Here is a 23635-nt window from a genome sequence, read left to right on the forward strand (position 1 = left end):
TCATTTGCCATGCGGTGTTAGTTTTAAATGGAGCTAGGGTGTTCCAGAAAGAATGGACAGATTTTAGTCGAATTAAGTGATGAACCTGTAAGCCTTGTTTGTTGCAAACATGTAGCAGCAAAGAAAAAATCAAATCTGGAGCGATGAAATATAAAATCACTTGTATGCTTAGGGTATTATTACACGGAATTTGAAAGTAAAAAATATTTGGCCCGCCCGAAAATGTTGTGCAATTCATGCGGCCCGCAGTACTAAGTAGGTTCCCCACCCCTGCCTTAGATAATCAAGAATGGAAGGTTTTTGTTCCCAATGATTCAATGAAGCAGGAAAATTCTTTTGATTGTGGATTGATTGATTGATTGTATGTTTGAATGCATACATGTTGTGCACAGGGGAAAAAAAGTTGTACAAAACAAATCGATCCGCCACCCTAAGAAAGTGGATAGAACGACACCTTCTGTCTTTTAAATCCCAAAACGTCGACAAACATGCTGATGTGTGTACCAAGCTTTCAACGTCCGACAAACCCCTTCCTAACACAGCAGTGTTTGGAGAATTTTCTGTTTTATATCAACCGCCAACTGGATGGAAATCTACATTGCATTTTTTGACTGGGGCGGTTTTTAAGTTATTTGTTGAGGATTGGTCTCAATGTGCTGCAACAAACTGCAACAAACCTCTTAGCGACAAAATGATTTTCTGTGAGGATGTTTGCCGAAGGTGGTACCACACAGTATGTGTAGGGGAAAACGACAAAACCCTTCCTTCGAAGTACATTTGTCGTTCTTGTGAAACAAAGAACATTAAGAGGCATATTTTGAATGGAGATTGTAATCAATATCTTGCGGATGTTGTCAATGGAACACAATCGTCTTTAAGGTTTGCACACGCTTATCTGCTTAAAATGTTCTTTCTTTATTTACCTCCTTTTTGGTTTGTTAGAATGAATAGTTTCTGGGCTCGATGGCCAAAACGATCACTGAGGTGCACTTTCAAACCTCTTTCATACGAGCCTGTATTTTTCGGTAACGAAAAAGACCTCAAAGAAGTATGTGACTACCTGTCCAAACTCTAGTATGTGACTACCTGTAAAACTTTGAAGATGAACCTAATCATAAGAAAACAATCGACTTGGTGTTTTTTGTGCTGCTGTCAGAGGCGGCAATTATTTCTATTTCGGTCATCCACAATGTTGACTTTAGGACAGCAGAAAGGGTAAGTACAAATATTTTCAGTTATAAAATAAATTCACCAAAATTATCTCATACCATTGTGCTTAGATGTTTCCAAAGAGGAATGGAACAACCGCAGCAAGTGAATACTTTTAAGCAAAAGGAGTATATATCGTTGATGAGCGCAGCAAGGATTAATATTCGTTGATTGTGTGTTGAGTTGGTTTGTCATTTTTTTCGCTTTCGCTATTACTTGTTATACCGTATCATCTGCAAACGCATGGGATAAAGTCATCAAATAATCACGCAAACCGTTACTATGCCATACAAGCTCGCAACAGGCCTCCTCTGACATCTCGTTTGTTTAAGTATACAAAAATATTACGATGTCCGGTTTCCAACAAAATGCAGTCGTGGTCAGTACATTCCAACGCATAAATGTACCTTTTGTAAATAAAAGTCAGTTAAGGGTTCAGAGGTCTGACAAACGATGAATGGTTAACGAGAAATAAACCTTTGATTAGCCATTTTACGTTTCAATGAGATTTGCATCAAACGAAAGATATTTTAAATACCTTTCAGATGATGTATAGTTGGTTAATAAAATAGAGCTTTGAGTGGAGTTGTAAAGGGTGATGAGGAAGACTTTTGTGAATTGATCCCACTCTTGCATCCTTTTAACATCTTTGCTCGTGCATGAGACTTACACCAAACGAAAGATATTTTAAATACCTTTCAGATGCTGTATAGTTTGTTAATAAAAATTTAGGTTTGAATGGTGTTTTGGAAGATGAAATGGTGATGAGGAAGATTTTTGTGGATTGATCCCACTCTTGCACCCTTTTAACATCTTTGCTCGTACATGAGACTTACATCAAACGAGAGATATTTAAATACCTTTCAGGTGATGTATAGTTTGTTAATAAAAATAGAGGTTTAAATGGTGTTTTGGAAGATGAAATGGTGATGAGGAAGACTTTTGTGAATTGATCCCACTCTTACACCCTCTTAACATCTATGCTCGTACATGAGACTTACATCAAACGAAAGATATTTTAAATACCTTTCAGATGATGTCTAGTTTGTTAATAAAAATAGAGGTTTAAGTGGTATTTTGGAAGATGAAATGGTGATGAGGAAGACTTTTGTGAATTGATCCCACTCTTGCACCCTTTTAACATCTTTGCTCGTACATGAGACTTACATCAAACGAGAGATATTTTAAATACCTTTCAGGTGATGTATAGTTTGTTAATAAAAATAGAGGTTTAAATAGTGTTTTGGAAGATGAAATGGTGATGAGGAAGACTTTTGTGAATTGATCCCACTCTTACACCCTCTTAACATCTATGCTCGTACATGAGACTTACATCAAACGAAAGATATTTTAAATACCTTTCAGATGATGTCTAGTTTGTTAATAAAAATAGAGGTTTAAATGGTATTTTGGAAGATGAAATGGTGATGAGGAAGACTTTTGTGAATTGATCCCACTCTTACACCCTCTTAACATCTTTGCACGTAGATAAGACATACATCAAACGAAAGATATTTTAAAAAACTTTCAGATGATGTATATTTTGATGATAGAAATGGAGGTATAGGTGGTTTTTTCTAAGTCGGATCATTGATGAGGAGGATTTGTTTTCAGTTTTCCTGCGTGTTTGCTGTCTTAACATCTTTGCTCGTGTACGAAACTTACACCAAATGAAAGATATTTTAAATACCTTTAAGTTGACGTGTAGTTTGTTTTCTAACAAAGAGTTTGATAGGATTTACAAGGGGTTAATGGGTGTAAAATTCATCATGCTCCCATTCCTGTTCCGGGAGGATGGGGACTTGGGATTTTTTTTAACTGATGGTTTTAAGGTATTGTTACATCTTATTTGCCAGTAATTGCAGATTTCTATAGATTCCCGCATTTCCTCAGTACAACTTGTGTTGTAATCTATTGCGTTGTGTGACGTAACAATGGACTGCCAGTTTTGTGTGATAACGCAACGTGGTTTAGTTCTTTTCGTTGCTGACTTCCGTGGAGCACGGTGCTGCGTCGGTTGAATTAGAAAAGGCTATTTATTGTCGTGTTGACGATTATTGGTGAGTCACTTTGTACATATGTGTTTAATGACTCTAAAATGTGAATTATGGTAATGAATGTGAACTTAACCGCAATGACTTAATATGTCATTCGCTTTGTAATAGTTGTACTGTACGTGTAGTTGGGTTTAGACAAGATGCTTAAGTTGCATTTTGTTTACGCAGTATTTCTGTTTTATCTTCACGTGAAGCGTGACTTATTCTGTACTGTCGCCAAACATAGCTTGGTAAGAACTGTGTGTGACGTCATAAAGGCGCAGTGTGGTGACATATGTTATTGTATGTTTAGGTGTGTACCAGTAATTGATGCGAGTTGAATACCCGTGCTATTTACTCTCCGGTTACCACAACAGTTGGTAAGATTTGTGCTATATTTCTGCATTTAAAGCGCAGTGTGTTAATGTCATGCTTTATGCAGAAACCGATTCCGATACGTTTCCTAACGTTTCCTATACGTTTCCTATTCGTTTTCATCGTCCTACATTCAAAGAATTCGCCTAATAAGATCAGCAAAACATCTATCTGTGTGGACTGGTTGTTGGAGGCTATTAGGAATCGCGTTTCAATTCTCTCCTCGTGTGACGTTCCGCGCTATAACCGGGGCGCGTTCACGGGACGTTACATGAAAGTTTCAACTGGCTGTTGAAGACAATCTGCAGTTGAAATCAAGTTTCAACTGCTTCCTGCAAGAAAGTTTCAACTGTTGTTGAACACAACTCTGCAGTTGAAATCAAGTTTCAACTGTTCGTTGAACAGAACAATACAGTTGAAATCAAGTTTCAACTGCTTCTTGAAATAAGCTTCAACTGTGTGTTGAAGATCAGTTTAACCGTTTGTTAAATATTTAAGCGGTCGAAGATGAGCCAATCAAACGTTACAACTCCTGAAGCGATCGCTGACTGTCGTCGACGTCTAGATGATCAATATCTAGCCGCCGAGTGTCTGATGAAGGACCACCGCAACAAACAGGTGCTCGAGACGATCTTGGTTGCGCTTGAACACCTTTTTGTGGATGCTGTTGCTGTCTACGAGGCGCATCCCGATCTTGCCGCCGAACTAGCTAGCGTGAGGAAAAACAAGGCCGAATTTGATGACCGAGTTTCTCACTGGATTCGTGAGGTAAATTCTCCATCTAGCATTGCTTTACCTGTTAACATAGCTAGTCCGGGTGGAAGTGGTGATAAGAGTCCAAGGGACAACGACTCCTTCTGCGGACGAAGTAGGCGATCTAGTTCTTCCACTAACAGTAGAACTAGAGTTAAAGTTACTACGCAGCTTGCGCGTCTTGCTATTCAACAGACAGCGCAGAAGCAGGAGCTAGCCAGACAGCACGAAGTAATGAAACGGCAAACCGATATACTACGCGCAGAAGAGAACATGCGACGCGCAGAAGAAGACAGACGTCGCGCCGAAGAAGAAATTCGTCGTGCTGAAGAAGAACAGCGTCAAAGGGACAAAATGGAAATGCTGGAACTGCAGCACCAGCTCCAAGCCGCAGAGGTTGAAGAGAAAGTTTGGGACGAGATGTCAGGAAACACGGAGTACGTGACGGTGAAGGAAGGTTCTGGTAAATCGACCACGCCTCCCCCGGAGGAGCCGCTCGGGGATCAACGTCGCGTATTGTTCACGTCACCGCCTGTCACGTCGCAGCGAAGCCCTCCTGACCAGCGGTATGTGGTTGACTATGTTGCTCCTTCGAAGTCCCCATCCCAATATGCGCCTAAAATTAAATCTTCGTTTGACGAAAGAGGTTCCTTTACCGCAGCAAACCCAATTGTAAATAATATTTGTACATACGATTCAGTCAAGCCAACTGGCGTGCATGACAATGAGATTGCATCACTTGTAAAGCACATAAACAGACCGAAGCCTAAGGTTCTCGTTTTTGATGGCAATCCAATGGACTATTGGAAGTTTGTGCGCAATTTCGATTCTCGTATCGACGACAAGGTCGACGACGATGGTGCCAAATTGTCGTATTTGGCGCAGCATTGTGATGGCAAGGCCCGTAAACTGATTGAACACTGCTTTAGACTAAAGGTAAACGGGTACCAACAAGCGAGACAGTTACTGTACGACCACTTTGGCAAGTCACACATAATCGCTCATGCATGTGTAAGGTGTGTGGTCAACGGTCCAGAATTGCGACCGAACGATGCTGCTGGTTTGAGCGAGCTTGCGCAGTCGCTGCGCGATTGTTTACTTACACTTTCAGACATTGACGAGCATTCCGAGATGAATAATTACCCCACGTTGATTGCTGTTGTGAATCGTCTACCGTTCAAGATGCAAGAGGCTTGGAAACGGCGTGTTGAGAAAATTCTCAGAGATACTGGCCGTGAACCTTTGTTTGAGCATCTTGTGGACTTTGTGGAAACGGAGGATCGGATTGCAAATTCACTGTTCAGCCGCATGCTCGATGAGCATCGCAACGAAGCTAAGAAGGCGAAAGGTAAAAGTAGTCATGTAAAGGCTTCCAGTCATGTCGTTGTAAGCGAACAAGAATCTAGGCCGAAGGTTCGTGCCGGACCTTCCCATTTTCCCACTACCCCGTTGTGCCAGTGCTGTTCGAGAAACCACGTGCTTGCTAAGTGCGAGGAATTTAAATCCCTACCTTACCGCGATCGTCTGCGCGTCACCCGGCGCCGTAGACTCTGTGATAATTGTTTCAGATTTGGGCACTTTGCCACTAAGTGCAACAGCCCCAAAGCGTGTACCGTGAGGAACTGCAATGAAGCCCATCACACCTTATTGCATCCGCCAGAGAAGAGAGAGGACGAGTCTCCTGTCAAAGGACCTGCGCCGGAACGGACAGTTTGTTCGGTTGTGTCGGCGATTGGAAAGAACTGTCATGCTTCCTCCGGTAGACAGAGCGTCAACTTGATGATGGTTGCGGTCAAAGTCAGTGCTAACGGTAGGACTGTTGATACTTACGCTCTTTTAGATACTGGCTCGGGCATTACCTTGTGCGACAAGAAACTGACAGATAAGCTTGGGCTGCAAGGTGAACCTAGCAACGTGACGCTTAAAACGATCAACGGGAACAGTCGCAAGCGCGAGGGCGAAAGAGTGAATTTATCTGTTGCTTCGCTCGATGGCTCTACAACAGTGGAACTTCCTGAGGTTTTCGCTGTTGATTGTTTGCCTATCACCGCCAACAAGTTTCCGAGAAACGCGGAATTGGATGCACTGCCACATATTAGAGACCTGTCATTCCCACAGGTAGATTGCAGTGAAGCTTTGTTGCTCATCGGGCTAGACGTTCCAGAGGCCTTTCTCGTGCAAGAGGTACGGAAGGGAAAATCGAAGCAACCTATTGCATTCAGGGTTCCACTTGGATGGGCATTGGCAGGACCTGTCTCTAACAAGTCAACTGATTTGTTTTCCGTCAACTTTACTCAAGTTGCCAATGATTCGCTGCACGAGAAGTTAGAGCGAATGTGGAAGACCGACTTTCAAGATACCAACGCCGACGCGATGCCTATGTCGCGTGAAGACCGTTACGTATTGGATAAAATGAAAACTAGTGTGCAATTCAAGCAAGGTCATTATGAGTTGCCGTTGCCATGGCGCCCGAACGCACAACCGCTTCGGTGCAACCAGGACATGGCGCTAAACCGTTTGGGTTCTTTAGAACGTCGCCTGAGACGCGACGCCGTGCTACGTGATGCGTATACAAAGACGGTACAGGGTTACATAGCTAAAGGCTATGCCGAAGAAGTTCCAAATGAGGAACAGTCTGCAGAGGTAGTATGGTACCTGCCGCATCACCCTGTCACAAATCCACACAAGCCCGGAAAGGTGCGGGTAGTTTTTGACTGTGCTGCCAAATACCGCGACCAGTCGTTGAATGATGCTTTACTCCAGGGTCCGGATCTGACCAATTCCTTAGTAGGAGTTCTATCAAGGTTTCGGATGGAAAGGGTAGCTCTTGTGGCCGACGTGGAGGCCATGTTTCATCAGATCCGTGTGAAGCTGACAGATTGTGATGCACTTCGGTTCTTGTGGTGGCCCGATGGCGATGTGTCGAAGAAGCCCACCGCACACAGGATGCTTGTTCATTTGTTTGGAGCAACTTCTTCCCCTTCCTGTGCGAGTTTTTGTCTTAAACAAGCCGCTGATGATTTGCGAAGCGAATTTCCAAAGGAAGTCGTCGAGACGGTAGAAAAGAATTTCTACGTTGACGACTGTTTAAAATCCGTGTCGACTGAAGCAGAAGCAGTTCAGTTGGTCAAAGGTATCTGTGCACTTCTCAAGAAGAAGGGATTTCGGCTAACCAAGTGGCTTAGCAACAGCGAGCGAGTTCTCGCGTCTATTGATGAAGAGGAACGGGCTAAATCGGTGAAGGAGCTGGACGTGGATGGTTCCTCCTGCGAGAGGGTACTTGGTGTTCGATGGAACGTTTCGTCGGACGAGTTCGGTTTCAATGTCGATGTAAAGCAGCCTACAGCCTACACCAGAAGGTCAATCCTGTCGGTGGTAAGTTCCTTATACGATCCTCTTGGCTTTGCAGCGCCCGTGATCGTGGTGGCCAAGACGATGCAAAGAGATCTCTGCAGAAAGCAGCTGGGATGGGATGACGTTCTTTCCGATGAAGACTCCGAATCGTGGGCAAAATGGTTGCAGCAACTACCGCGGTTAGGAGGCGTCGTTCTGCCTAGATGCGTGAAGCCCCACGATTTTGGTAAGGTGCGAAAAACGGAATTGCACCATTTTGCAGATGCGTCATCCACAGCTTACGGCGCGGTGACCTATCTGAGGCTGGTAGACGAGCAAGGACGCATTCACTGCTCGTTTTTAATAGGCAAGGCACGCGTTGCCCCCCTGAAGACATGTTCGATTCCCCGCCTGGAGCTGACGGCGGCCGTTGTTGCAGCCAAGTTGGATCGACTTGTGAGAAAGGAGCTGCAACTGGACGAATGCCAATCCGTGTTCTGGACGGATTCGACTGCGGTTCTTCAAAGTATTCGCAACTGCAATAAGCGCTTCCCAGTGTTCGTTGCAAATCGCTTGGCCAAAATCGAGGATGTTTCCCGGCCTAGTCAATGGAGACACGTCAGCACCAAGGTAAATCCAGCGGACGAGGCGTCTCGTGGACTCAGTGTGAATAAATTCCTTAGGTCCAGCCGATGGCTTACTGGACCCCAGTTTCTTTGGGAACAAGAAGATACATGGCCTTCATGCCCAGACTTGTCGTCATTGCCAATCGAATTTCTTTTGATAAAGAAAGAAACTCAAACCGTTTGTCTGGTCACCAGCGAGTCCGCTACGGATCGACTCATTGCGAGATACTCATCACTCAATCGGCTGAAAAGGGCTGTAAGCTGGTTGCTCAGATTCAAATCGATGTTGATGTCAAGGAGGTTTCCTGCCAAGTATAAAGTACCTACTGGGCAACTGACCGTTGTTGAACTCAAGGCTGCCGAGCTTGAGATTGTAAAGTATGTACAGAGACGAAGTTTCCCGGACGTTATCGCTGCGATGTCAAAGGCCAAAGGAGAAGACGTTCGTTTACCAAAGAAAAAGAGGGCTCTTGGAAAGCTCAACCCAATTCTAGTCGATGGAGTTATGAGAGTTGGTGGAAGGATCGAGCGTGCGTGTGTCGAGTTCGATGTTAAACATCCTATGATTCTTCCATACGACCATCGGTTTACCGACCTGGTGATTATGCAACAGCATGACGAGGTTGGCCATTCTGGAATGGGACACACGTGGTCGTCTCTCAGGCAACGCTACTGGATCATCAAAGGAGGGGTAGCAGTTCGGCGTGTTCTTGGACAGTGTGTTTCCTGTCGCCGAAGAAATGGCCCCCTGGGCAAACAGATGATGGCAGACCTTCCTGCTGCGAGACTGCAGGCCAATAAGCCGCCGTTCTCGGTGGTCGGTGTCGACTACTTTGGACCTTTCCTTGTGAAGCAAGGACGAAGTGAGGTAAAGAGGTACGGGTGCATCTTTACTTGTTTTTCCACCAGGGCCGCGCACATTGAGATTGCGCATTCACTGTCTACGGACTCCTTTATTGGAGCTCTCCGACGTTTTATCGGTCGTCGAGGACGGCCAGACCAGATCTACAGCGACAACGGCACAAACTTCGTTGGAGCTGAGCGCATCCTGCGCGAAGAGCTGAACAGGTGGAATCAAAAGCAGATCTACAAATATCTGCAACAACGTGATATTGCGTGGAGCTTCAATCCTCCCACTGCCAGCCACATGGGTGGGGTTTGGGAGCGAATGATACGCTCTGTGCGCAAAATTCTCAACGCTCTGCTTTCGGAGCAGACATTGTCCGATGAGAAACTGATGACGCTGATGGTGGAGGTCGAGGCCATCCTGAACTCTCGTCCCTTGGTTCCGGTGACGTTCGATTCGAAGGATGAGGAGCCCCTTACACCAAATCACCTACTGCTGCAACGTGCAGCGCCGAATATGCCCCCTGGACTGTTTACGGGGAAGGACTGTTTCCATCGTAACCGTTGGCGCCAAGTACAATACTTGGCCGACCAATTTTGGCGGCGATGGTCGCGCGAGTACCTGCCGACGCTAATGCCCAGATCGAAGTGGGCAAATGGACATTCTAATTTCACGGTCGGCGACATTGTGCTTGTAGCGGATGATAATCAGCCTAGGAGCAAATGGCTTCTGGGACGCGTGACCGATGTGCTTCCTGATCGGAAGGGAGTAGTGCGTCAGGTGATCGTCAAGACTCACACTGGAGCACTCAGACGCCCAATTGCAAAATTGTGCTTGCTATGCCGCGATGCGTGATTAGTTGTTTATTTTTTGTGTTCGCAATTACTGCCGATGTTTGTGTGTTGTGTTGTAAATGTACTCCTTGGATTCGTACATTGTGGGGGGGTATGTTACATCTTATTTGCCAGTAATTGCAGATTTCTATAGATTCCCGCATTTCCTCAGTACAACTTGTGTTGTAATCTATTGCGTTGTGTGACGTAACAATGGACTGCCAGTTTTGTGTGATAACGCAACGTGGTTTAGTTCTTTTCGTTGCTGACTTCCGTGGAGCACGGTGCTGCGTCGGTTGAATTAGAAAAGGCTATTTATTGTCGTGTTGACGATTATTGGTGAGTCACTTTGTACATATGTGTTTAATGACTCTAAAATGTGAATTATGGTAATGAATGTGAACTTAACCGCAATGACTTAATATGTCATTCGCTTTGTAATAGTTGTACTGTACGTGTAGTTGGGTTTAGACAAGATGCTTAAGTTGCATTTTGTTTACGCAGTATTTCTGTTTTATCTTCACGTGAAGCGTGACTTATTCTGTACTGTCGCCAAACATAGCTTGGTAAGAACTGTGTGTGACGTCATAAAGGCGCAGTGTGGTGACATATGTTATTGTATGTTTAGGTGTGTACCAGTAATTGATGCGAGTTGAATACCCGTGCTATTTACTCTCCGGTTACCACAACAGTTGGTAAGATTTGTGCTATATTTCTGCATTTAAAGCGCAGTGTGTTAATGTCATGCTTTATGCAGAAACCGATTCCGATACGTTTCCTAACGTTTCCTATACGTTTCCTATTCGTTTTCATCGTCCTACATTCAAAGAATTCGCCTAATAAGATCAGCAAAACATCTATCTGTGTGGACTGGTTGTTGGAGGCTATTAGGAATCGCGTTTCAATTCTCTCCTCGTGTGACGTTCCGCGCTATAACCGGGGCGCGTTCACGGGACGTTACAGGTATTTTTAAACGAAAATCATGTTTTTACGTTTAAATAATGATTTTTTTGTTTTAAAAAATAGCACATATCCTCAGCGCTACAAGGCGCCACTGGTCCAAGCTTTTCGCTGGTCTGGTCTGGTCTACCTTTTACCCATTGCCAATTTGGGTATATGGTAAGAATAATTGCTGAGTCAGCACCATAAACGCCTATGCTCTTTTACGCCACCTACCAGACGTTCTCAGGGCGGGGGCCAGCCCAAGCTCAGTGTTAGTAGCTCTACCAAGTTCCTCAGGGTAGATACTTTGACGCCAAAAACTAGCGGCACTGGAGTCCGGTTCACTTTAGGTCAAATGACAAATAGTTTATGATAGTTTATAAGTGCTGTTTAAACCACCAGAATGCAACTGTTACTGTAGTGGAAGAAACAATGCCTCTATGCGCGTAATTTTTGCAGATTTGTAGAAATGCCGGCGGTTAGGGCTATTAGGGTCAGGTGAAGGTTTAAAATCATAAATAACGTTAAAAACAAGCATTTTCAAACATTTGACCTGACGTTACCTTCTTGACCTAAAGTGAACCGGACTCCAGTGCCGCTAGTTTTTGGCGTCAAATCATCTACCGTTTCTCAGCAGGGTAGCGGGTAGGACTGTAGTCTAGGGCAGTGGTTCCCAACCTTTCTACACTGTGGGACCGGTAAAAATTTGAAAAAAAATCCACGGACCGGCAACAAAAGATCGTATAATGAATGCAACATGTATTTATAAGCTTTTTGTTCACCAAAGTTGTCGTTGCGCAACATAATGCAAGATTTAGTCATAGCCTATGTATTTAGGACGGAACGTTACAACCAAAGGGCAATCAACTCAACTCAAACAACAAAACACCTATCTATTTACATACAAAATTGCTGTTGTTTCGCTTCCAGTATGAATCTTATCTCAAAGTTAAAAGTGAAGAATAACTTTGTTTTCCAAAAAAATATTGACAAAACAAACATATACGTCACAAAAGCTTTATCAAACAATTTCGCGGGTATCAACGGTGGAAAGCTACCCCAGTTTTACAGCCAAGCGTAAAATGAGTTTCGCAGGTACCAACAACTTTGCAATAGGTCTACTTATCATTCCATTTTAAAAAGTAACTCGGCATAAAGTAAGATAATTTGCGGACCGGCAATATATTTGTGCGGCCCGGCAGTTGGGAACCACTGGTCTAGGGCAGTGCTGAGTGGTGCTCTTCAACCGGTGTGCACGGTGGACCCTAGGGTGCATGGGATGCACCAGTACGAAAAGGTATACAAGGGTACATCACAAACTTTTAATGAACCATTAATATTTGACTTTCAGGATATTAGAAAAAAAGATGTAGGTTTCAACTGATGTATAAATGAACCTCTGTATTTTTTAAAAATGTTGATGTCTAAAAAATTTTGTTTCGGTTTAATTGACATGATAATATGCAAAATGATTTTTCATTTCGCTTTTTACCTCAGTTTACTTTTTAAGTAGATAGGGTGCATGAGTTCGCCATAACACCTTTAAGGGTTCACCAAACCAAAAACGATTGAAGAGCACTGGTTCTAGTGTGTTATTTTTGCCCAATAGAAATATAAATTGTGTAATTATGCCAGTATCTAGGTAGTAGGTACTGTACATCAAAAAACTGTATTGAATAAATAACAAACATACATACAGTGTAGCAGAGTGAAAAAACCAATTGTGCTATATCACTGTTGTTGGAAAATAATGGCAATATACAATGACGTAATAATGAAAAAATTTGACTTATCCCATGAAAACATTGCATGTGTTTCTAATGGTAACTAGTAAAAGGCGTGGACACCGAATTCAAATACATACCGTGCAAAAGTACCTTGTGAACCACATGTTTGAAAACTCTTGGTCTAAACACTTCATGGTATAGTATACAACATTTAGGAATATAAGATAGTGGTGGGATTCAGCCGGTTCTATAGAACCGTCTTACGAAATTTTATGAGATCAGCGAACCGGTTAGCATTACTGGTTAGTGTGGTTACTGTTAATGGACTTTTTGTAAAAGAACCGGCTGAAAAATATGACTTTTGTGATACAACCGGCTGACAAAAAATTTGAATGCCACCACTGAATATAAGCTTTAAAGTTGTATCTGAGACCAGATTTAAACGTTATTTTAGTTTCAAACCCTCATCCCAACCCAATAAGCCATAAAGACAGCACTACAAAAACTTTAGGAACCACCTAAGTTTCTTCTTCATTGTTGTATATTTATGTTTCAGAACTAAAACTACAATGCTAACTGGTTTTTACACTGTTTTTGGTTAAAAAAATGAGTAAGTTGTAATAAATGTGTACATCAACCACAATTTTCATAAAGATCCATTTGGAAATTGTTTTTTAGGTTGGTTTGTTCACTATGTTTACAATAACAGAAAATGGCTAAAACTAGTTTATACATTAAAACCTACTTCAAAAAACCAGTGACACTGTTTAGCCATGATGCCTGGATACCTCATCTGTTAAAAAATTATTCAATTCTTGAAATTGAAGAACCTGGCACTTCTACTTTTGATCAAATTCTGTTAAGGTGTGCTGAAGCATGTAATATTCCTCCATTGTTTCTTCCACTTTTTAGTCTGTGTGATTATTGTACGAAACATTGGATCAAACCAGGAGCAAGATTGGATACATACAAGTTTGGTGAGGTTGGAACAACTGGTAATCAAAAAGAAAATTGTCACATAGAACTTCGATTGAGATTTACAGTCAAAAGTGAATGTCAAATTGATGGGGCAGTCAAGCAGGCCAAACGTTATTCCACACATGGAAAACCTACTAGTGTTTTGAATGAAAATATGTTGCAATATTTGTTTTATCAGAGGAGAGAAGATTTTTTGCAGGGCCACTTAAAGATTGACCAAGGAATTGGTGATGGTCTTGGATCTGCACTTGGTGTTGCTGTTTTAGACATGCTTCGCCTTGCTTATGTTTTGGAAAAAGATGTGCAAGAGATAAGAAAAGTTGTGCCTTTCAAAAAACTTTTGCCAGTATCCTGCCAGCAACAACTGGCATCCTTCAGCATTATAAATAGGTTGAGGGTATGGATGAAATTTCGCCACTACCTTGTTCATTTTCGGGCAAGATGTGAATCATGGCTTAACTCTCAATGTAATGTGTCATTTTTTCATTCGAAGTATTTGGAAAATTTGGAGTTGGTGGTTGGGTACAAAAATATTGAAACATACAAGTTAAACCCAATATCCAATTTTGACAGTGACTGTACCAATGTTGAAGTGGGTGCTGACTGTGGTATTGTAAAGCACTGTTCAAACAGCAAAACTCCTGAAAAATGGTGTGATTTTGCAGATATAATTGACATGAGTTTACAAGTTAGAAGAAATTTGGATTCTGAAACAACAATTTATATTCTTAGTTTAAGTCAAATGAATGGGTGTGAGACAAAATTTCTTCTGACCTCAGTTCAGGAAGCAGAAAGTCTTGCATCATGCATCGATGGATATTATCAAATACTTGTTGACCCACATCATTACCTTTGTAAGGATGTTGCTTCACCCATGCTTGTGGAACGACTAAATAGATCATGTCATGGACCAATGTCGTATGTTTTTGCTGAGCACATTTTAAGTTCTCAATCATACCAAAATGTTTGTGATTGTCTGCTTCGCTGTAGTCCAGAGTCTTATGATGAATATTTCATCACCACAATTACATCGGTACACCCAGAAGTGGTGATAAAAAACTATAAAATTGACAAGGTTGAAGGAAATTTAGGTATATATGGTGATGATGAGACCCATCAACATGGGAGTATTGGATCACTACTTCAGGCATGCATTGGTGGCCACTACCATGGAAAGGTGTTGCCATTTAATGTTGATCATTTAATGAACCCCCAAATCAAACAGAGATCAAACTTAATTATTCAGAGATGTATGGATGATGACACAAAGTTGTATGGTGGAATGATTTCTCCTACATCCCATACAACATTAATCATGCAGCAGGATTACACATTTGTACGCCATTTGGGTAGGGGCAGGTACACTGAGAATAATTTACTTGCTATGAGACAACAACCTGAACACCAAATAGTTGTAAAAAAAGTGTTTGATTTATCAAGACGCCATGACTTGGGGCAAAAGCAACACATTGATGAGTCATTTCAAGAGTCAATAATGAAGTTTATCCATGTCAGCAATGTTCACATAGTAAAGATTTTAGGCACAATGAAAAACATGTTGGTTTTGGAATATGTTCCAATGGGGTCAATAACAACATTCTTGCAAGAGCAGGTAGAACAACCATCACCTGAATGGTTTGTGTATGTTTTGTGGCAATTGACTCATGCATGTACGTACCTAGAGGATATTGACTGTCCTCATGGTAATATATGCGGAAAAAATGTATTGCTCTGGCAGGACCAACCACAGCCATTAGTCAAGCTAAGTGACCCTGGAGTAAGAACATGTCAGAGAACTTGTGGAGAAAGAACAAGACAACGGATCATTACAGAGCCTGCACTGACAGTTCCATGGCTTGCATATGAATTTTGCAAGGTGTTTGAAGATCCTGTCATTGCAAATCCAACAATTTGTGGTGACAAGTGGAGTTTTGCTACTACCTTGTGTGAAATTTGTAACTGTGCAACTTATGAACCAGATAATGCATACAACCTAAGTGGTAGAATGCGTACAGGTTACATGACAGGCTCTGTAGTACCAATACCAGATTTACTGTCTTCAGTTGGCATTGGTGAATTAATCAATCGATGCTGGTCCTCTTATCCTTTAAAACGGCCTGCTTTCAGACAAATATTACGGGAACTTGGTACAGTTCTGTCGAGTGACTATGTTCTTCCTCCTGTCAGACCAAACATGAGAAATGCCCAAAATGTTAATAACCGGGACAGAGTAACTACAGAGCTGAAAGTGTATGATGACAGGAACCTAATGCTGATTAAAAAGCTTGGTGAAGGTCACTTTGGCCAGGTTGATTTGTATCAATATGATCAGTTTCGGAATGGTAGGAATGAGTTAGTTGCAGTTAAATCTGTGCGCAGAACCTCCAGTGACCCACAAAGCACTGCTAATATTGACAATGAAATAAAAACAATGAAAAAGGTGAACCATAGATATGTTGTCAAGCTGTTGGGAATAGCAGAACCATCAGTGAGAATAGTAATGGAGTATTTGCAGTGTGGATCTTTGTCTGAATATTTACATCGAAAAAAACAAGAAGGTGTATCCATATTGACACTGCACCAATCACTTCTTGGCTTTGCAAGTCAAATAGCACAAGGCATGATAGCATTACAAGAACATCGGCTATTGCATCGAGATCTTGCATTGCGAAACATCCTTCTTGGCCAAGCACCACCCAACCCACAATACTTTGTAAAAATATCTGACTTTGGGTTGTCAAGAATTCTAGCTGAAGATCATGATTATTATGTTGTTCATCCGACTGATCTTCCTGTGCAGTGGTATGCACCTGAATGTTTGAGGCTTGACGGAACACGATCATTTTATTTTGAGTCTGATGTGTGGTCATATGGGGTTACCATATGGGAAATGTTTTCATATGGTGCAAAGCCACAATACCCTGGATTACCCAGCATTACAGTACATGAGTTGTTTAAGTTGGAAGAACTTCTCCGAAATGGAACTCGTCTTTGTCAGCCAGAGCACTGTCCCCAACAAGTTTACAGAATAATGGTGCAATGTTGGTCATTTGATCGGTGTCGAAGAATCAAATTTGATGAATTGAGGAGAAGATTTGACTCTCTTTGTGCAATGCACCCGTAGCAGACTCTGCTAAAAACCATAAACATGGCTAAGAAGCTCCTAAATTGTTCATTTCTTTTTGTGTTGTAATTAAATTGTCTTCACAAATATTGTACTCAGCATACTTAAATCATAACATGGTTTTTTGAGAAACTGCTGCATACTAGTTGTTGATCCAAATATATGTATTGGGCGAAGTGGCAAAAACAATTTCAAAAAAACAGCAACTATCTTATAATTATATACCTACAAGGAGGAAAAAGGTTAAAAACACAACGGAAGATTACATAAAATCTAGTTTGTTAGTAGGCTAATTCATCCTGAATTAAAATTGTTGTCATTCATAATTTTTAATGTTTTTTTTTAGTTTAATGGCGTGTGTTCTCGCTATTTACCGTGTGTTCTCACAATTTTAAGGGGGGCTTCTATTCAAAAACTTATATTTTAGGTTCGGGTTAATTACCCGTTTTAGTTTGCAGCTAAAACCGGTTTCAATTCCGTGTATTTAGTTTATTTCTACCCATTATTTTCATGACCTTATCAAACACCAAAAGGTTTTTGACTATGCACTGCAAGAACTTATAATTCGCATTTTTGACAAAACCTATGGCAGTTTTCTTGCGCATTCTTTAGTACGTTGTTCTGAAATCCACCAGTTTTGTGGCAGCAAGAGGGATCTGTGGGGACAGGATAGTAAACGGTGTTCGTAATCTGCTAAACAACACCACGGTGCGTTTGGGGATAAATTTACGTACAGCGTACAGATCGTGGTCAAGATCAGCGTCAGGATCTCGTATGATCGTTTAATTAATTAAAGTTGTTATATGACGACGGTAGACTCTGAATGAACTTATTTGCACGGCAATGTCTCTAGTCAACACACTTTGAATAAATTCTTCCCTGGGCGGGAGTTCGAAATAGTCCAAAGAACCCAGCACCCCAGTCCCTGTTTCTGTACAACAAAAGCGGACGATACCGGGGTACCCCAGGCGGTATGACGTGTGGTAGATAAAGGCTACCTGTATTTCCGTCTTCACAGAGTCATTGTTCTTGCTGTTCAATCACTGACTCATGAGTCTCGATAGGGAGGGATTTGTATCTCAGATTCTTTGTTGTCTTGTGCAATCAACAAGCACATAAAAATTATAAAACAACAAAATCGTAGAAATTAATAACAACACTCACTTTTAGCTGGAGTTACATATTGGCATACAACTATAGGCCTACATTATGTTAAAGCACACGATTAGGAGTTAACTGCTTTTGGGCTAAAATTTACATCAGCGGTGCGATTTAAAAGCTCCTGCGATTGGCTCTCACACAATTCCTGCACAAAGTCGACGTCCAATCACGGCACAGGACAAAAGATTAGGGTAAAGTACGTGAACACCAGATCACAAAGTCACATTTACATCGTAATTAACTGCGACAGGAAATATTGCAAAGTTCCAAACAAGCGAGCTATAGGTAAATAATTATTGCAGAATTCGCACAATTACAATTTCTACAGACTAACGAAGCACCGTGAACAAGGAAATTAATATAGTCAAGCACGAAGGAACCAAAACGACATAGGGTAGGCCTAGCCCAGGGGTGCAAAAATGCGGACGTACGGTCGCGCCGCGCGACCAATAAACTTGCATGCGCGATCGTAATTTGTAGCCACATTTATAGATTTATAGTTGGTCTATGGCCCCATCAACACTACTCTTTGTTTATTAATGTTTTGTCCGAATTGAAAATCCATTGTTCCGACAGCGCGTGCATGCAAAAGTGAACGAATTTGCTGTGTTGGGGTTGAGGCACGTGGTGTTTATGTTAGTAAAACTAAATATTTTTGATCATTGATATATGTTGTGTATCCCAAACGATGTAATATAGATACCAGATAATTTTTAAACTCGTTATGTTGTGGTAGCTATTAATCCCAGATCAGCAAAGTATATAGCAATGAGTAATGAAGCAAATATTATTCAGGAAATGTTGTATCCATGTACAGATTATACGTCGATATACGTTCTGTTGGGTAGCCTACAGTTATCAACATAACTAACAGATATGGGCAAATAGTCATAACAACAGAAGGATGCATTGAGAAACAATCGTATCTAAAATTCCAGCGTGCGGCTTACATTATTTTTTGAACACCTCAACATGCGGCTTACAATCGAGGGCGGCTTACAATCGAGTAAATACGATAATCAGTAAAAGCTTCTGCTAACAATGAAGAACACACTACATTTGTTACGTCATAAATGTTTACCGTGATTAATAGATTAATTTAAAACATGACTGGGCTTTTACCAGTAATCTAGGCCTTATGGGTTACCATATCGGCAAAGGCAAAATTCTGGACAATCTAAAAAATACCTTTAACGAAACCAAACACCAATCAAACCGCATTTCCCAGTGTATCTTACAGTATATGCAACCATAGGGCACTAATATAGAGGCGACACTCCTAAATATCGCCAGATCGGTCACGCTTGGATGACCCGGGTAAGATCGTCGATTTCCAGCAATGCAGACTACAGTTTTAAAGCGAAAAGTTGTTAGTAGTGATCTTGAAAGGGCACTCGCATATCCCTGATTGTCATAAAACTAACTTGTCAGGGTTATTTAGGTCTGTTATGTGTATTATAACAACACGAGCTGGAAAAAATGATCAAGAAGGCTAAGTTAAAGATAGTGCACATAGTTTTCACCTGTAAGGTCTCATCAGTACAGCTGGTGACAAGACATTACCGGCATACAGGGTAGCCACTAAAATTGTGATATACGGAAGCGTAAGTTCCGCTTACTTCAATAAAGATGTAGATGAAAATCACTTGGCAGTGACCAAATAATTGTACTTTCCAAGACAATCTTTGTGATGCAATAATCCACATAAAACACAAGTTGTCAAACCATAGATAACTTAATTCACTAGATGCGCAACTCGGCAAAATCGTCCAGACAGGTCACGCTTGAACGAACCAGTACACATTGGCTTCTTTACAATGGCGGGCAATGGTTGAAGTGTGAAGATATTGGCAAAAAATCGCAATTTATTGCATTAAACGTCAAATAACTTTGAAATTGAAGTGATAATAAACTTGCAGGTTACATAAGTTTCATGTATCTCGCGTAGTTTAATTGTTTTAAAAAGTTTATTTTGTGTTTTTAAAGGATCATTAACCGTTTTTGTTTGATTGATTTTGTATGTTAAATATAACCATGGACAAGACTAAATTCTCGTATATGTGATTTAGTTGTATTTCTGTGTAATAGCTAGGTTAGCCACATAATGAAAGTTATTTTGTTGTAAGCAGTGTAGTCAGGTTGCAGTAAAAATGAGCCATTGTTGCATACCTCAATGCAGTTATGCGCACAACCGTGCCAATGTCAAAAAATCTTTGTTTAAAATTTGCAGTCCTAAATTTCAAGGCAACTCTGCTATGAAGAAACATTACAGCAATTTACAAAAATGTGTACTCTCCTTGCGTGACCCAACCAAGGGAGACATAATACAGGACATGCTTCACAAAGAAACGTAATATTTCTTTCCTTTTAACCCACTTCTGTTGTCAAAATCAAACAGTATTTTTTTCAGAGCATTCATATGTGAAGATCACTTTGAAAAAAGCGATCTGCTAATTATTGGTTGCAGAAAAAAGTTAAAAATAGGTGCTTTGCCATCCAAAAATATTCCTAAACAGCTGTGCAGGACAAAAGTGGTAACATTGCCTATGAACATATAAATGTTTATTATAGCTAATAACATTTGTTGTGGCCTAGACAAGCAGAAAAGTACCATTTGACAGAAAGGTTCTTTCTGGAGTTAAACACCACAGCATTGAAAGTATTGAGAAGGCTTTTAAACAATTAGGTCCTCAACTGAAAGGTAGTACACACTTCTTAAGTTAACAATTTATTTTACACAACGTTGTACAACATTTAGAAAAGTGGTCATTTCATAGAAAAGGCAAATACCTTTTGGTAGAACAATATAAAGATGAGATTGTTGAGGCATACATAAGGTACAGTTATGTTTATTAAGAATTAATCTGGGTTTCTGTATGTTATACTTTTTGCCGTAGACTTTGCATCTCAAGCAATGTTGAGGTTGAATGGGTTTCATTTCATGGATGGCGAGTTAAACCACTATCCTTTGGTATTACTCCATTAAAGAAATCAACTTTAAATGCATTTTTAAGTATAACACCTGCTTTTGAAAGAAGGCAGTTTTTTACCATTAGGCTTTTATTGACATCATTACAGGGGAGTTGGATAACTTTAAACTTTGTATGGGATTAAGCAGAGAAAACAAGAATACTAATAAACATGTCATACAAGCATGGAATGGATAGGCCCTGACAGGCACAACCATAATTCGCTCACCATACTGCAATGTAGTCGGTAGATATGGCAACACATTTAAAGTTTTTAAAGCTAGATCACCTAACATTCAAAACACAGTAACAGAAAAAGGGCCAGTAATGTGTGCGAAGTATGCCAAAAAAATGGAACACAACAGAGTGCAGCAAATAAAATCAAGTGCAACTAGTGAAGAAGAATTGGTAACAGTGGATGACCTAATTCATTCGGATATCTTGGTATGCAGAATCAAATGTTTCTCATTGTTTTTGGAACAGTAATGTATCATTTCCCATCTGCAGGATTTGGTTGAGAGTCAAAAACATTCACTAAATGAGTGGCAAGCCTTATTTTTTAAAATGCAGTGTAAGAATGCTTCAAAGGCCATTAATGGGAGACGATACCACCCTGGTGTGGTTCGTTGGGCAATTGAGTTGTTTGCTAGATCTCCAGCAGCATATAATCATCTCAGAACCAGTGGTGTTCTTATATTGCCATCAGCACGTACTTTACAGCAGTACAGGTATAAGATGCAATTTGACACATAAATTTATAAAATGAGATATGATCACAAATCTATTAAACAATGTATGGACGATTGTTAGAAATTTTGGCTCTGGTGCATGTGGTATCAACCAATTGGCAGTCAATGCTCTTGAAAAACTTGCTTCCCCAATCGAGGCATACATAACTGTGGATGAAATGAAAAGTTAGTTAACAACAGCAATTTATGCACTTTTTCATGTTTTTTTAAATTTTTTTTTTCATGTAGTCAAAGAAAATTTAGTATTCAAGGAAGGCCATTTAGTTGGATTTATTGACTACGGGGCCAGAAATGCAGACACCATTATGGCAACCCATATATGTAGTAAGATTGCACACATAATGCAAAACTTGCTTTTAACTAGTATTTGCTAATGTACCATGATTGCAGTGTTCTACCTCAGATCTTTTAAGAAGGAAATTTCAATGCTTATCTCTTGGTGGCCAACCACAGTCACACCTGCATTTCAATTGGCTTCCATGTTTTGGGAGGTTGTTGGCATTGCAGAACACCATGGAGCACACATAAATGCTGTTGTAGCTGATGGCGCAGCTGTTAACAGAAAATTTTTTGACATTATTCATGGGTCAAATGCAAAAAAACAAACAGGCCTTTTCACTACAACCAATCCCTACAGACCTGATTATCCAATTTTTCTACTTAGCGACACTAGTCACTTGCTAAAGGTGTTAGATTTGAGCTACTTTTGTTAATTGTTTATGTTGTATATGACAATTGTCAACAGATGTTTACCTTTCCAGACAGCCAGAAATGCATTATTTTCATCAAAGCCATCTGGAACAAAATACTTGAGTAAATCAGGGAATTCCATTCTGTGGAGTCATATCCAACTTTTATATGAGCTTGAAACACAGCGTCATTTACACAAAACAAAACTTTCAAAAGTACACATGGAGTTAAATTCCTTTACTAAGGTACAACGCCTACTAACTTAATTAGACTAGCTTTAAAATGCAACAAAAATTTATGATACAAACTTAGATGAGAGTGTCTTTTGCAAAAGAGACTTTAAGTTGGAGTGTGGCTGTCGCATTAAAGCAAGATGTTCCACATTCACAAGGAACAGCTCAATTTATCTGCATGATGGACAAGTATATTCTGCATTATATATTTTGTGGTTAGGTTTTATTTAAGTTATTTTTTACTCATTGACTTGATGATGGAGCATAATAACCAGAGTTGAGAGCAGATATTACTAATTATTTAAACAGGTGGTTTGATATCATAACATGCAGAGCCAACAGGGCAATTTATTCAGCAGAAGATGAGCGGTTGCAATGGTTGGAATCAAAATTTATTCCATACCTAACTGATTGGCAGGTAGTCAGGTTTTTTCCTCCCTCATGAAACATCTGAAGTTGAACTATTTCACTTTTGTTTTTCTGTCATTCTTTAAATATCCAACAGAATGAAGTGGAAATCATATATCCTGGGGAAAACAAACGCATAATTTCAAAAACTACACTTAATGGACTTTTGTTTACAACAACAAACATGATTTCACTTACAAAGCGGTTACTGCAAGATGGCATGAGATTTGTTTGCCTTGGGACCCTCACCCAAGATGTCCTGGAAGCTGTTTTTGGCAATTTGGTGTGCAAAGTATAATTTAAAATCCCAGTTAAAATCAGCTGGTTTGTATTATTTTGTTTAGAGAGCTGCAATGAGGAGAAACACCAACCCAGATATTAATCAAGTTGGCTTTGGTATCAATTCTCTATCTATGCGAAAAGCTATAAAACAAGTTAAGGGGGGTAACACAACGTATGGGAACAAAAATGCATGGACCGAGGTATGTGACGAACCATTTCCTAAAAGACAAAAGGTAGAACATATAAACCAATGTCATTTTACCCACTTACACTAATTATCTTTTTCTAGGTCTAAACAACTACAGCAACTACAACTTGATAAACAAAAAGATAAATAAATTCAATCCCTAACAAAAAAGA

At 40.5% G+C, this 23635-nt stretch overlaps 2 protein-coding genes and 2 long non-coding RNA genes across 9 annotated transcripts; 3 read left to right on the forward strand and 1 right to left on the reverse strand.

Moving 5' to 3' along the window:
- Positions 1-3049: 3049 nt before the first annotated feature.
- Positions 3050-10969, forward strand: LOC145229149 (uncharacterized). 5 transcript variants are annotated; one of them, XR_013860376.1, is made up of 2 exons: positions 3050-10707; positions 10770-10969. XR_013860376.1 is itself a non-coding variant. In XM_080094436.1 (2 exons), the coding sequence occupies exons 1-2, from the start codon at positions 4128-4130 to the stop codon at positions 10032-10034; spliced, it is 5727 nt and encodes a 1908-aa protein (XP_079950562.1). In that variant the 5' UTR covers positions 3050-4127; the 3' UTR covers positions 10035-10969. The 5 variants fall into 5 exon arrangements, 3 of the variants coding, with proteins under 3 accessions (XP_079950562.1, XP_079950560.1, XP_079950561.1); XR_013860377.1 differs by having other exon boundaries at positions 3050-10351; positions 10517-10969; XM_080094436.1 differs by having other exon boundaries at positions 3050-4388; positions 4569-10969.
- Positions 10970-13324: 2355 nt separating this feature from the next.
- LOC145229790 (tyrosine-protein kinase JAK2-like) lies at positions 13325-16923 on the forward strand. Its single transcript, XM_080095117.1, has one exon. The coding sequence runs from the start codon at positions 13394-13396 to the stop codon at positions 16781-16783; it is 3390 nt and encodes a 1129-aa protein (XP_079951243.1). The 5' UTR covers positions 13325-13393; the 3' UTR covers positions 16784-16923.
- A 3734-nt stretch (positions 16924-20657) lies between these two features.
- On the reverse strand, positions 20658-23253 carry LOC145230206 (uncharacterized). Of its 2 annotated transcripts, XR_013860581.1 has the most exons (6): positions 23192-23253; positions 22989-23112; positions 22661-22781; positions 22416-22457; positions 22122-22214; positions 20658-21809 (listed from the first exon to the last, which is right to left on the reverse strand). It is a non-coding gene; the product is annotated as an uncharacterized LOC145230206 (long non-coding RNA). The 2 variants fall into 2 exon arrangements; XR_013860582.1 differs by having other exon boundaries at positions 22061-22214; positions 22416-22781.
- LOC145230204 (uncharacterized) lies at positions 23178-23620 on the forward strand. Its single transcript, XR_013860580.1, has 3 exons — positions 23178-23276; positions 23338-23508; positions 23565-23620. It is a non-coding gene; the product is annotated as an uncharacterized LOC145230204 (long non-coding RNA).
- The last annotated feature ends 15 nt before the right edge of the window (positions 23621-23635 follow it).

This window comes from Phallusia mammillata, chromosome 5 (genome assembly GCF_965637545.1).
Source record: "Phallusia mammillata chromosome 5, kaPhaMamm4.hap1.1, whole genome shotgun sequence".
NCBI classification, from domain to species: domain Eukaryota; kingdom Metazoa; phylum Chordata; class Ascidiacea; order Phlebobranchia; family Ascidiidae; genus Phallusia; species Phallusia mammillata.

What these genes read in the sequence shown, in the direction of transcription:
- LOC145229790 (XM_080095117.1), top strand. Translation starts at nt 13,394, where the DNA reads ATGGCTAAAACTAGTTTATACATTAAAACCTACTTCAAAAAACCAGTG.
- LOC145229149 (XM_080094434.1), top strand. Translation starts at nt 4,128, where the DNA reads ATGAGCCAATCAAACGTTACAACTCCTGAAGCGATCGCTGACTGTCGT.